We start from the raw sequence: 12,966 nt of genomic DNA on the forward strand, positions 1-12,966 counted from the left end.
ACTTGTCATGTCCAAAAAAAGGCTTAAAAAGATTAACATTCTTTTGCATTACATTTGCATTACTTTACATTCCCAGGTGTAAAGTCTTAGAAGAAGCTGACTTTCTTAAAGATGTTGCTCAAGTCTTCAAATTACAAAAAAGAAGACAAACATGCAGAGAGGAGCCAAAGTGGCTAAAATTTTCAGAAAAAAATTCAAGGAACTTACTAGCAAATTTCATGCTATCATCTGAGTATTCACAACTCCTGCTGAAGGTACTTAGACGTGCCTGCACAGTGTTTCATAGTGGGTTTTTGAACTGGCAAAGTTGCACAGGACAAAAAACAAAGTAAACTTGGGAGGACATACTTGCCATATCAAACCTCTGTACAGTTGTAACTTACAGAGTTATTGTTCATGTTGTCATAGGGTTGAGTTTACATATTCCCTAAATCCCTTATCTGTTCTGAAATTATCAAGACTAAATATCACCCAATAAATAAAACAAAAATACAGACTCTGGGATGGGTTTATATGACAGATCTGAACTTTATCTCAAACTTGGATATAAATATAATCTACAGGTGAATCATGTTCAATGTATGCGTACAAAACTCCTACCTGTACTCTCAGTAGTACTATACCAAAATTAATTTATCCTGTTACGCACTGTGGTCGATAAACAGTACAAGATCTGGCCTGCAAAGAGTCTTCATCATCCTTTGTTAAAAACTCAAGGTCTGTCATACCATTTATCATACACTAGCCCTCAGCCATGTCATGACTTATTCCCACAATACCCCTGAAACTCATCCTTGGCCAACAGCCCACACTGAAATAATTCACTAAAAGTTCTGTACACTGATAGCACATTACCAGTGGTCATCCTGTCACTGAATCGTAGAATCATAGAATGGTTTGGCTTGGAAAGGACCTTAAGGTCATCTAGTTCCAGCCCCCCTGCCATGGGCAGGGACACCTTCCACTAGACCAGGTTGCTCAAAGCCCCATCCAACCTGGTCTTGAACACTTCCAAGGATGGCCCATCCACAACTTCCCTGGGCAACCTGTGCCAGCGCCTCACCACCCTCATAGTGAAGAACTTCTTCCTTACATCTAATCTAAAACTACCCTCTTTCAGTTTAAATCCATTACCCCTTGTCCTATCACTACATGCCCTTGTAAAAAGTCCCTCTCCAGCTTTCTTGCAGGCCCCCTTTAGGTACTGGAAGGCTGCTATAAGGTCTCCCTGGATCCTTCTCTTCTCCAGGCTGAACAACCCCAACTCTCTCAGCCTGTCTTCATAGGAGAGGTGCTCCAGCCCTCTGATCATCTTCATAACCCTCGTCTGGACTTGCTCCAACAGGTCCATGTTCTTCTTATGTTGGGGACCCCAGAGCTGGACGCAGTACTGCAGGTGGGGTCTCATGAGGGTGGAGTAGAGGGGGAAAATCACGTCCCTCAACCTGCTGGCCACAGTTCTTTTGATGCAGCCCAGGATATGGTTGGCTTTCTGGGCTGTGAGTGCACGTTGCTGCCTCATGTTCAGTTTTTCATCCACTAATACTCCAAAGTCCTTCTCCGCAGGGCTGCTCTCAATCCACTCATGGCCCAGCCTGTATTTGTGCTTGGGATTGCCCTGACCCGTGTGCAGAACCTTGCACTTGGCCTTGTTGAACTTCATGAGGTTTGCATGGGCCCACCTCTCAAGCCTGTCCAGGTCCCTGTGGATGGCATCCCTTCCCTCCCGTGTGTCGACCACACCACTCAGCTTGGTGTCATCGACAAACTTGCTGAGAGCACACTCAATCCCACTGTCCATGTCACTGACAAGGATATTAAACAGTGCTGGTGCCAATACTGACCCCTGAGGAACACCACTCGTCCCTGTTCTCCACTTGGACATCGAGCCCGTGACCGCAACTTTTTGAGTTGAACCATTCAGCCAAGTCCTCATCCACCAACTGGTCCATCCATCAAATCCATGTCTCTCTAATTTAGAGACAAGGATGTCATGAGGGACAGTGTCAAATGCACAAATTCAAGTAGACGATGTCTTTTGCTCTTCCCTTATCCACCAATGCTGTAAGCCTGTTGAATCCCCACCCAAATTGTGTTACGTTAGGTCACAAAACGTAGAACTAATGACAGTATACCATCTCCCCAAAACTGATCTGTACCCATCATCTGAGGTGCCGCCAGCCAGCACCACTAGTTGTGTGGTTGAACTTCTTGCATGCTCCAGCGATGCATACTGCTTGATTTATAGAGCAGTCCGTTCATCTCAGCGCATTAAATATACCTATGTACACTAATTACTGTGCTGTAGCTGTAAGAACAATCCTTATATATTTCCTTTTAATTCCTCAGCATTAGTTTGCCTTGGTTACTCTCACCTACCTGTTTTACCAGTATATTAGTGTGAAGCACCATTTTGGTCTAGGCTTGCAGTGGTGGAATGAGCTGTTGCCTTGTTAAGTGACCCCTGCTAAACCCCTTAAGTCATGAGTCTGCTGTGGCCTTCCTTACTGTTATATTGCGCTGTCCAGGTTCCACGCATGTATCCGAACACCAGGCATCTTCCAAAAGAAAAGAAACTGCTTCTTTGGAAAATGTCTAATATGCAATTATGAGGAAAGCTGAGGCACAAAGGACATAGGTTTAGCTAAACTGGGATAGAAAAACTAGTGGAAACTTTTTTGGCCAGAAACTCAACATGGCTATCTTGCTTTTTAAACAAACTCAGGGCTGACTTAACAAACACTAATAGCATTATGAGGAAAACCTTAATCTAGAAAGATAAAGCTTTGCAAAGAGATTGTGTGGTGAGCTTCCTATAACTGATTAGTCTAATCACTCAGCAGGTTCAGCTTATTAAATTAATAAATTGAAAATTAATTATTTAGCCATTACAATAAAGGTGGGAAAATCAGCCTTTACATTCCCAGATCAAAGTGTGAATTATCTCATACGAAGTTTTCTTTTTCTTCAAAGACAAAATTTGTTTTTCTTGTATGGGAAGTATTTTTGAAAAAAGTAAGATAGCATGAAAAATTGGTAATGCATAAGATTATCTTTATGAGACTATTTTTTAAGCTTTTATTTTCCCTCTCATTGTTTTGTACATGAGGGAGATTAGTGATCTGCTTCTCTCCACCTAAAATAATTGGAATTATCAAAATGTTTTCATCTTTGTAATTTTTAATAAAGGGAGAAAATATGTTATATTTGATGAAGCTTTACACAGACTGATTGTAGGCTTTTTTCCATTTTGATAATTTGTACATCCTTTGATGTAAAAGATGTCAATTAAATGCAAATATTTAAGAAAAATAATAGCATCTGCCAAATATAGGTTCATGTAAATGTACATGCTTTGCTGCTGGAGCTCAATGATCTCTGTCTGTCTCCATATTTATGTGATTCTAAAAGCTCAGCTGCTATAATTTTTCAGCTAAATTGCATGCATGTTTTAGGCATATGATAAAGCTATCCTTTGAATCCACACTTCACATGGATTTCTAGCAATATAACGCAATTTAATTAATACTGCAAATTATGGTTTGCTTGAAATAGGTTTGCCATACGAATAGTCCCTTTGCAGTACAGTAAGACTGTCAGAAGAAGGTAGGATTGGCTTCAGTGTAATTTTTAATGAATCAGTTATTTGTGTTATGTCACTCATACAGTAGTTACTTAAGATCTTTTCCTTCACTTCTACCCAAAGTTAAGTCTTTGGGAAAGTGACAGATGGGACTGCAGCTAACCTTAATCTTCCAATCACAGCCAGAAGTTATTGGTAACATCCTTCAGTAACCTCAGATGAGTTGTTCTCTTCCTTTCTTTCCAGTGAATTATTCATTGCTTCATCTCTGTTTAAAGTTTTCTCTTTCTTTCAATAACAGGCAATGGACTGGGAATCCGAGTTGTAGGTGGGAAAGAAATTCCAGGAAGCAGTGGGGAAATTGGAGCTTACATTGCCAAGATCTTGCCTGGGGGCAATGCAGAGCAGACGGGGAAGCTGATAGAAGGTAAGATAAATGCATTATCAAAAAGTGGAACCACAGGAGCATTGAGAGTTTGGTAGAATTATTTGTAATAAAGATTTTCTCTTGCACAACAGGTGTAATCTTGTGCAAGGAGTAAGGGGCATCTGAGAGCCCCTCTAAACCTCCATGAGTCTTAAAGCAGAAAAGGACTGTTAGAAGGTCATTTCATGACTTCTGTAGCCAAAGAGAATTGCCATGTTGAGCAGTATTATGGCATGTCTTCAGTAATATGTGCCAATATGCTGTCTGCACTGGGGGTAAGATAATATGACTAGAGTCCAACTGTATATCATGGACATAGATCATCAACATATATCATGGACGTGCTATTTTGAAGATCTTTAACCTGGCTTGATCACGTAGGTATCCATGTTTGGGATTACTTACATTTCTTAGTTGCACAGGTAAAATAGATCAGAGATCCAGTTCTATCTCAGTGACATGCACTTAACTTTTTTTGCAATTCCCTAAAGTCAGACTTGACTGAATTTTCTGACCTAACTTTAGTTTTCCAGTTTAAGATTGTCGTCCAGCCTGCCTCAACAGGCAACAGAGAAAAAGACACATCTACAGAAGGGCAATTATTTCATCCACATAGACCTCTTGTTTCAAGAACAGGGAGTGTCTTCCTCATTTAATTGGCTTAAGAAGACTGCATTAAACTACACATCATCATTTAGGCAACTAAAGCTAGGTGAAATGAATTTGACTTAGTTATCATTAAATTTTCTAGGATAATTACAAGATAATTCTGTCTAATGTTTTATTTCTAACCCTGATCACATAAATGCTCCCTTCTCTGTATAACTATTTTATAGTTCCTTTTTTCATGTGAATATCTGTATGCACCTGAACTGTCAGTTTATCCATGGACAAATCTATAATATATTTGTTTCTAATTCATTCAAATAAAAAAATTATTTTTATTTCTTTAATAAAGACAGATATCCATGGGGAAAAAAAAAAAAAAACCAAAAAAAAAACACAACAAAAGAAAGAAGATAAGCAGGAAGAATAGTTCTCCCAGGCAGACTTCAATTCACATAAGTTTTCTGAATAGTAAACATGCAATGAAAGTCATGATTAAATCAAAAGTACTTTGCAGATAGAAAAGCTGAGTAAATTGATTAAGAATGTATTCACAAAGAATAGCTTAAATATGTTGTGGGCATTACAAAACAGTGTCACCTGCATTCACCCTCTTGCTTTTTACATCCTTGGTGGTTTCTTTGCCAATATTTTAACGATATACATAAAAAAGGTGCATGTACACCAATGTCAGTGAAATGATGTATCAACAAAAATATCCTCCTTTTTTCTCTATAGAGTTGATTCTGCCATTGATAGAATAGTATTATTTATTGCACATGAACAATGAAAGAATTTACCTTAATTTAGTATGCTTTGAAGTGAGTATTTGTTTTGGGTCCCTCCTTACAAAAGACAAGGTCTTTCATAACTGTGCTAGATCATGCATGCGTTTTTTCAGTACCAAGCAGGTAAAGAGAAGAATGTGGTTATTCAACATTTCCCTGAGACTGAACATTTCAAGAAAGAGGATGAGCAGTTCCTGCTTGGAATTATCTCTGGTCTTGTGGTTTCTCTTGTCAGGAACTTCTCTGGAAATTGAGGTTTAAAGAAGTTCTTCGCTCACCATATAGGTATATTTTAGCAGTGATCAATATTGGATTTACAATAACTACAGGAGAAGTTCAGACATGGCAGTTGCTCTTCTGTCTGTTCACATAATGTATTTTGAAGGTTTATTCATATTTTACAGAAAGGTGAACAGGACAGTAAAATATTTATTCCTTTGTTTCATTCTCCGATCATATGATCAGTCATGTTTCTGATCTGAACTTTATAAAAGTATCCTAGACTTGGGTGTGTTGGTGTAAATCAACTCCATCAAAATCACTATACTTAATCTGTAGAATTTGTCCACACAATGTCCCAGAATATGTTTTACTATTGATGTGTTAAATGTTCTGTCAGAGAGAAAAAATGCTTTCTGCAGAATGTACCATTACTATAGCATACAAGACAAACACTTCCCCTTACTGTCATTTACCATTTAAATATTGCTTTTATATCTAGTTTACTTTTTATGTTATTTTAGATCCTATCATAGATCAACAAAGAATATTTGACTACATCACTGTTAGTTTTGTTTGTTTGCTTTAGTGGAAATATGGCTGATGCACATTTAACCTGTACCCTTCAGAAGTGCTAAAATCCATTGAGGTCTTCAAACATTCTCATATTGATCTGTGTAAGTCCAGCCAAACTGCTAATGATACCAATATTGCTGATATTGTTGTGTCTGAAAATAGAGGCTAGCCTCCATTTTTTTTTCAAGTTATTTGCTGTCTTTCACATCACATACAGAAAACTTTATATGTCGTTATCTGTAAATGACAATTACGTATTTGTAATTCATATAGTAATCACGAGCCACTTTCTCTGCTGAAATGCTGTGTGACTTCAAGTTAGAGTATATACCTAGTCATCAAGTAAACGTATACTAATAGCTAATAGCTTGACTCATTAGCCTTTCTAAGAACATGATTCACTGCGAAATATCCCATCAACCTAATTAATTCCTCTAATTCTAAAAACAGAAAACACTGGGTCAGGTCTCAAAATCCTATCAGTAGCATAAGGAACAAGGATAGTTTTACTGTGGTTATGAAGGAAGCCAAAGTCCTACCTGCTGTCTGCATGACTGCATCTATGAAGAAATGACACACTTTAAAATACAGATAGCATTCCTTTCCTTAGGGAATAGCAATCCATAAAATTTTAGCCTATTTAAATAGCTTTGGAGGAGTCTTAGTGCTGAAAAGTTTATTTATAGTTCTGACTGGCAAATACCAGCCTTTTGGTTCTCTCACCTTGAATTGCTTTCAGATGTCAAAAATATCTCTGATTCATCACTCATTGGCATTACAAAAACTGGAGGTGGAAGACTCATTCCACTGAGCTCATCAAGTGCAGGGACTGTGTCAATTTGATAGATGTGTCTGTGCTCCCTCTCATGTTGACAGAAACAGTTCAGTTATATTCCACCTGGTAAATCTACTGGGTGAATGGCATTTCTGCCAGCATTTCTCAGAAACAGAAGAACCTAGAGTAAAGTGCAGAAATAAAATATTAATGTGTGTTACCAACTGTTACAAATTTGCTGGATGCCCTCAGCATTCAAGTTTTCTTATTGGACCATTTCAACAGGCTGACTGGAGAGCCTGGGAACTGGTGAACCGTGGGTGTCTTTGTTCCAAGTTTTCAATCAGCAAGGCACACTGTGTTGCAATGCTTAAGCCAGCTGACATTCACCAAGATGAAGAGATTCCCTGACTTTCCAGTCAATTCTGGGGAATTTGTATGGTCTAAAAGCTAATGGTGAACTTGATTTGTGGTGATCTCACTGCCTTTGCTGACACTCCACTCAACAGCAACTATGACACTGATCAGATTTTTGTTAACTTGTCCAAGGCTTTATGGGTGCATGTTTATTTTTAATGTGTATGCCTAGTTTAAATAATATCTTCCCAAACTTAAAAATAGGAAAATCATATACAGTGAAGACAAAAACTCTTATTATTAAAAATACTGAAATAGCACTCCCAGCTTCTATTTTATAGCAAATATAACAATGTAACATTTCTAGCATAACGTGGAAGGATGCCACCTACCTTATGAGTCACAGACCTTCACTGTAGAATTTTAGTATATAAACAGTCTGTGCTAGCAGAGAGACATGCTATTCAATTCAATTCAGTTGAATTTTGCATTTTATAATTTAATAAAAATATTCACCATACAGGGGTATTTTAAGCTTCCCCACCCTGAAGCTGGTCCAATAATATTATAAGAAAAACTATCTGTTGTACATACAGACAAGGAAAGATAATGCCACCCTGTTAAAGCTGTTAAGTAGATCAGAGGAGAGAAAATGCACTCCTGTTTGAGAGTTCTGTGGTAGTTAATGGTGCCCTGCCCCTCAGTCCGATCCTTAGGCACTTGTTTTGATCCAGGTTAATAACTACTCCCCTTAGGATGCAACAAACATTGCTCCTCAAAACACTACGAAGGTCCTCTAAGAAGAGCCACCTGCAGCCTGATGGCAGAGCCAAGAGTAGGTAAAAGCACATCCAGTGTCCTCAGTATCAAAGTCTGAGGATTGACGATGAGTTCTTAAATGTACTCAGTATCTTATAGACTTGGACTCAACTGCTAACATACAGATGGTCAGTTTTCCAAATTGTTTGGTTGCCTTTAATTGTGCTGGAAGTCCCCCAGGCCACATGGCCAGTTCCCCTCAGGAAAGTATTTTGAATGAGTGGGTCTTTACTGGGAATGTCAGAGTTCTTTTTCATCTTTAGAAAACTGCAATCTCAGAACTTCAAGATGCCCTCAGGAAATAAAACTGAAGTCTCCCCATTCCTCTTTTCCCTATTTATTCACAGTTCTTTTTCTTCTTCTGTGGAAAGTCTTACATATTCTTATTTATTCACGTGTCACAATTTCCTTTTGTAAGAAGACCTTTGGTGCACAGCTCTCTCTCTCTAATGCCCTAATATGAGGCCAAATACACATTAGAACCATTCCTCAGATTGAAACTAAGAGCCTTCTCTTGGGAGAACAGTGGGACATGCAACTGGATTATTGACCAGTCTGTGAAAGGATTATTAAGAATGTGTTAAGAACAATTTTTCTGCAGTTTGTCTGAAGCATTTTTGGTCTAGTTTGGATAGCACTGAGTGCTGAATAACAAGACCAGACCCAGTTTTAGAAGGTCTTTTGCAAAGGCAATAGCATGTGTAATGGCTTTCCGTCTTATCAAAACTATCTCTTGTCATATCATAGACATGCTTTCAATATTGCTTGGAAAACACAATGTGGCTGGAATGGTCATGGGCAGCTAAATAGTTGGAAAGCCAGAACAGAAGCAGTAAGTCACTATCCTTCCCCCTACTCCTTTTGCCACACTTCCCTCTTATCCCTGAGTTATAGATTTGCTTAAGTGTAATGCTGACTGGTGGGAAGTGCAAAAGGCACCAGATCTTCCTTAAAAGACGGTAGTGAGTGCTGCTTGCTGTTTAGCCAGGTAAAATTAGAAACATTGATCAGGTCATCACAGTGAAAAGAGATTTTCCAGTCCCCATGAAGCTGGGGATAGTGAAGAGCCAGCATCCCTTCTTGAGTCCCTTCTGGTAATTACACTTCTGGCAGAAAGTAGATAGCATGATGAAGCTGGAAAATGATGAAAAGAAATTAAAAGGAACACAAGAAGGGAAGGAAAAATTCTCAAAAAACTTTGGACCAGGTCTTAAATGAACAGAAATAGTCTTCCTCTCCTGCACTTCCATTTTGCAGTTTGACTGCTTTATTACTGCATTGAAAAAAAACAAAGAAATAAGTTGACCCTGTTCTCTGAGCATTAGACTTAGTGATTTATTGTGCTGTCCATGCTTATTCTGTGGGGTTAGAGGAGAAGAGATGTTGCTCTCAATATTTCCCCTGGGCTACAGGCTCAGGTTTATCTGTCCCAGCAGAAACAGACTTTATCAAAGGAAGTGTGCACAAAATAACAGGCAATGCCATAGCACAGTTGAAAGCTTTCCCCTAAAGCTCTTTAGAAAGGACTTACTCTAAACAAACCTCTAAATGCCCCCTATCAGCTGTAAATCTTCACTTGTGTAGTTGTGCTGCTCTCATCCACGTATTTTGCTCTGCCTTGTACTTCATTCAAATAAGTAATAATAAATGTGCAGTGTTATTCTTGCTAAGTGTGGCAGTGGGCATTCAGCATATAAGAAAATGCCTTTTCAATATTTTGAAATTAATTTTTTTTTACAAGGAAAGTCTATTCTAAAAATTAAGTTAGTAGAAAGGACACCCCAACAAACTGTATCTCCTGCATGTTACAATTAACCTTCTATCTGTTCCAATGAAGAAAGGAAGGAAGGAAGAAAGCTTTCTCATACTGATTTAGCCATTTCATATGCAGTCCTACTGAGAGGGGTCTCAATTCTGTTCTTTATATGGTAGGAATTGAGTTGTGCTGAGAATTTAGTTTGGCCATTTGCTAAGGTACGAGAAGGAAACCAGAATCACCAGAAGGAATGAGAATTATTTCAGCACCTGTGTGGGGCTTCCAGAAGAAAATGGGAGAAGAAAAGACTTGCAGTATCAACGACTGACATAGAAGTTTGAGAGCTGGTTACTGTAACACTGTCCACAACTTTATTTACTGAATCTGTTTTGTGGCAGTTGAAACACACTTAGAAAATAATACTTTTCCATGCTTCACAATATAGGGCATCTAGTTTATGGAGATTTAGTTTAATCTTATGGTGGCAGAATGATACAACTGGGATTTTGCAAGAATACTTCATTAGAAAACTTCATGTATACCTAAAATATCTGTTTCAGTGAGATAAAACAGGTAATATGAGTTTATAATGTTTCTGCCCAGCACTGTAATTGCTCTAGCTTAAATTTCCCTGCAATAAAAATCAACACTGAAAATAGCTATTAGAGAGTAACTTGGATCTAGGAAGTAGTTGAGCAGCTGTATAAACTGAGCTTTTAGGATCTTTTTTATGTAATCTAAAGCAGAAGATAAGAGAAAACTTATGGGCCACCTATAAATTTTTTTAAGCTATGAGAAGGAAGCATTAAATTAATACATATTAGGACCAGTAAAGATCTGGCATCTTGCATAACACAAGTTACAGATTTTTCACTCCTGCATTTAGCCTTGTTATGTGCCACATAAACTAGTACAGATTATACCTTCTTTATGACCAAGAACTCTGAAAATACCTTGAACAACTAATTATTGCTGAAAATCAATTTTGCTGGAAAAGCCCTGTCATACAAATTGTGCCGGGAAGTTGGATTCTGAATAACAAATAAATAATTCCATCAAAATATCTCTTTAGGGAGTTTCTGTTTAGTCTTATATAGGTAAGTCTAATTTGTAGAGACAAGAAAAATAACCTGGATGCTTCAAGCAGAGAGTAGAGGCAAACATAGTCACCAGACATTCCAGAGGTAATGAAGTGGAGAACAATCACAAAGGTCAGGATAAAAGCATTCATCAGATGGTTTTATAATACAAGTTGTGGAAGATCACTGGTAAAATTGTTATCGCTGTTATAACTAGCTTTCGACAACATTCCACTAAGAACATAGTAGAAAGCACTACTAGCTATTGTAAAGTACTTATGTGGAGCTATATAACTAGTAATTATCAGACACGCTGCTCTCCTCTGGGGTCGTACACATCGTGGGTGCTTTGATTTTCTGCCTCTGACATTGACAGATGTCACCCATCCATGTGGTCCCAGTCTTCCCCTTCTTACTCTTTTTGGATAGTTCTTGCTATATTCTGACACTGTGAGTACTACTGAGGTTCTTTTGTCTCCACAAAAAAGTTTAATTCCTTCTTTCATTATATTTAATATGATCTGTTCAATCTTACATCAGAGACATGGTTGCAGGCCAGACAGCGACTATATTACAGTATAACACTGTATTAAAATCAAATGGATGCATATTGGAAAGAAGATGCAGTTGTATTTCCTATTTCAGTATTCCCAATACACACTGGCAGAGGTGACAAGGGGGATGCTGTGACTTTTCTGATTCAGCCAATGCTGGAGAGAAAAATAGAGAGTGCAGAGCCAGCTCTGTGGGCACAGAGGTGAATCTCAGCTGGAGCAATGGGTTTAGTTACCGGGACCAAGATGGTCAGGGATAAAGGTACAGCTTTAGTCAAACAAAGGCAGTCTGCCTGGCCCTGTAAGAGAGAGACTAGGAGATACAGTCTCTAGATCACGTTATACCTGATACACAGGCAAATAACAAAAGCAGGGAGACACATAGAAACTGTGTCTGCCCCTTTGCATAGCAACTACTTGCTGTGGGTGCTAAAAGGGAGTTGAATTTCAACCTGGAGCATCAAAAACATGTGCCTGTGTTGCTCTGTTCTTGTCTTCTGTTTTCAAGGACAGGCTTCTGTGTAGCAGATTTACAAAGAAACCAGACAAATGTAAATCCTCTGGTACTTAACCTGAGGTCAATTTGTCTTACCAGTGGAAGTCATCAAAAGCACCCTCCTGTCTCCATTGTCTGTATATGTAACTTAGGTATTTCTTTTAGGTAAACTGGCTCACTAACAACCTAAAATTTAGATGCTAAGTGCCTACATTAGGCATGCAGGAGCACATCTCATAAAACAAAACCAAGAATTTTTTTGTTTGTTGTTTTTAAGGAACAATATATATTTGGGCTCACATACATGGGCATTCCAAGACAAAAAAAATCTTATTTCAGCATGAAAAAGTCTTTTTTCATAACCACTGAATTGTGCTGTTTGATAGTGACTTTCCAGTGAACTGGGAAGCTAAAAATACCATAATCCCGTATCCTGTTGTGCAGATTATTGTGGGCTGAAACCAGCAGACTAACAGTTTGATGTGAGTTTAGTGTGAAAAAAATCCAGTGAAATCAAAGTGAGGGTCATCTTGAAGTACAGGTTAAATATAGCTATGTCCTTATGGACAATTTCCCTTGCTCTTGGATTCCAGAAAGTGCATTAAAACATTTTGCATCTACAGATGGCAATTTTAACCTTCAATCCTGTTCCTGAAATCTGGATCTCCAGGAACATTAGGCCAGCCTTGCCAACCCACGGAGTGCTGTATTCATGTAAAACATTGCAAAGATTCAAGGCCTAAGGTGAATTGTGCCCAATCAGGGTTTGTTCTGCTGCAAGTCAGGTAAACAAATAGCCATTGTCACTGAATATCTCAGAGGCAGTGTCTTAGCGGTCTGCAGGAGACACTTTCCAGAAATAAAGAGGCTTACAAACAGCACATTTTCCTGCCAATGAAACCAGGTACTGCAGCAAGCAGACTTTCCTTAA

General features: G+C 38.5%; 1 protein-coding gene across 1 annotated transcript in view; it reads left to right on the plus strand.

Annotated features, from left to right (window-relative positions):
• PCLO (piccolo presynaptic cytomatrix protein) overlaps window positions 1-12,966 on the plus strand; it is a 364,101-nt gene that overhangs the window by 245,973 nt on the left and 105,162 nt on the right. The window contains exon 10 of the mRNA XM_075026698.1: window positions 3,885-4,010. Within this exon, the coding sequence (XP_074882799.1) occupies window positions 3,885-4,010 (126 nt within the window). The remainder of the gene's footprint in view (window positions 1-3,884; window positions 4,011-12,966) is intronic.

Source organism: Buteo buteo, chromosome 4 (genome assembly GCF_964188355.1).
Source record: "Buteo buteo chromosome 4, bButBut1.hap1.1, whole genome shotgun sequence".
Lineage (NCBI taxonomy): Eukaryota > Metazoa > Chordata > Aves > Accipitriformes > Accipitridae > Buteo > Buteo buteo.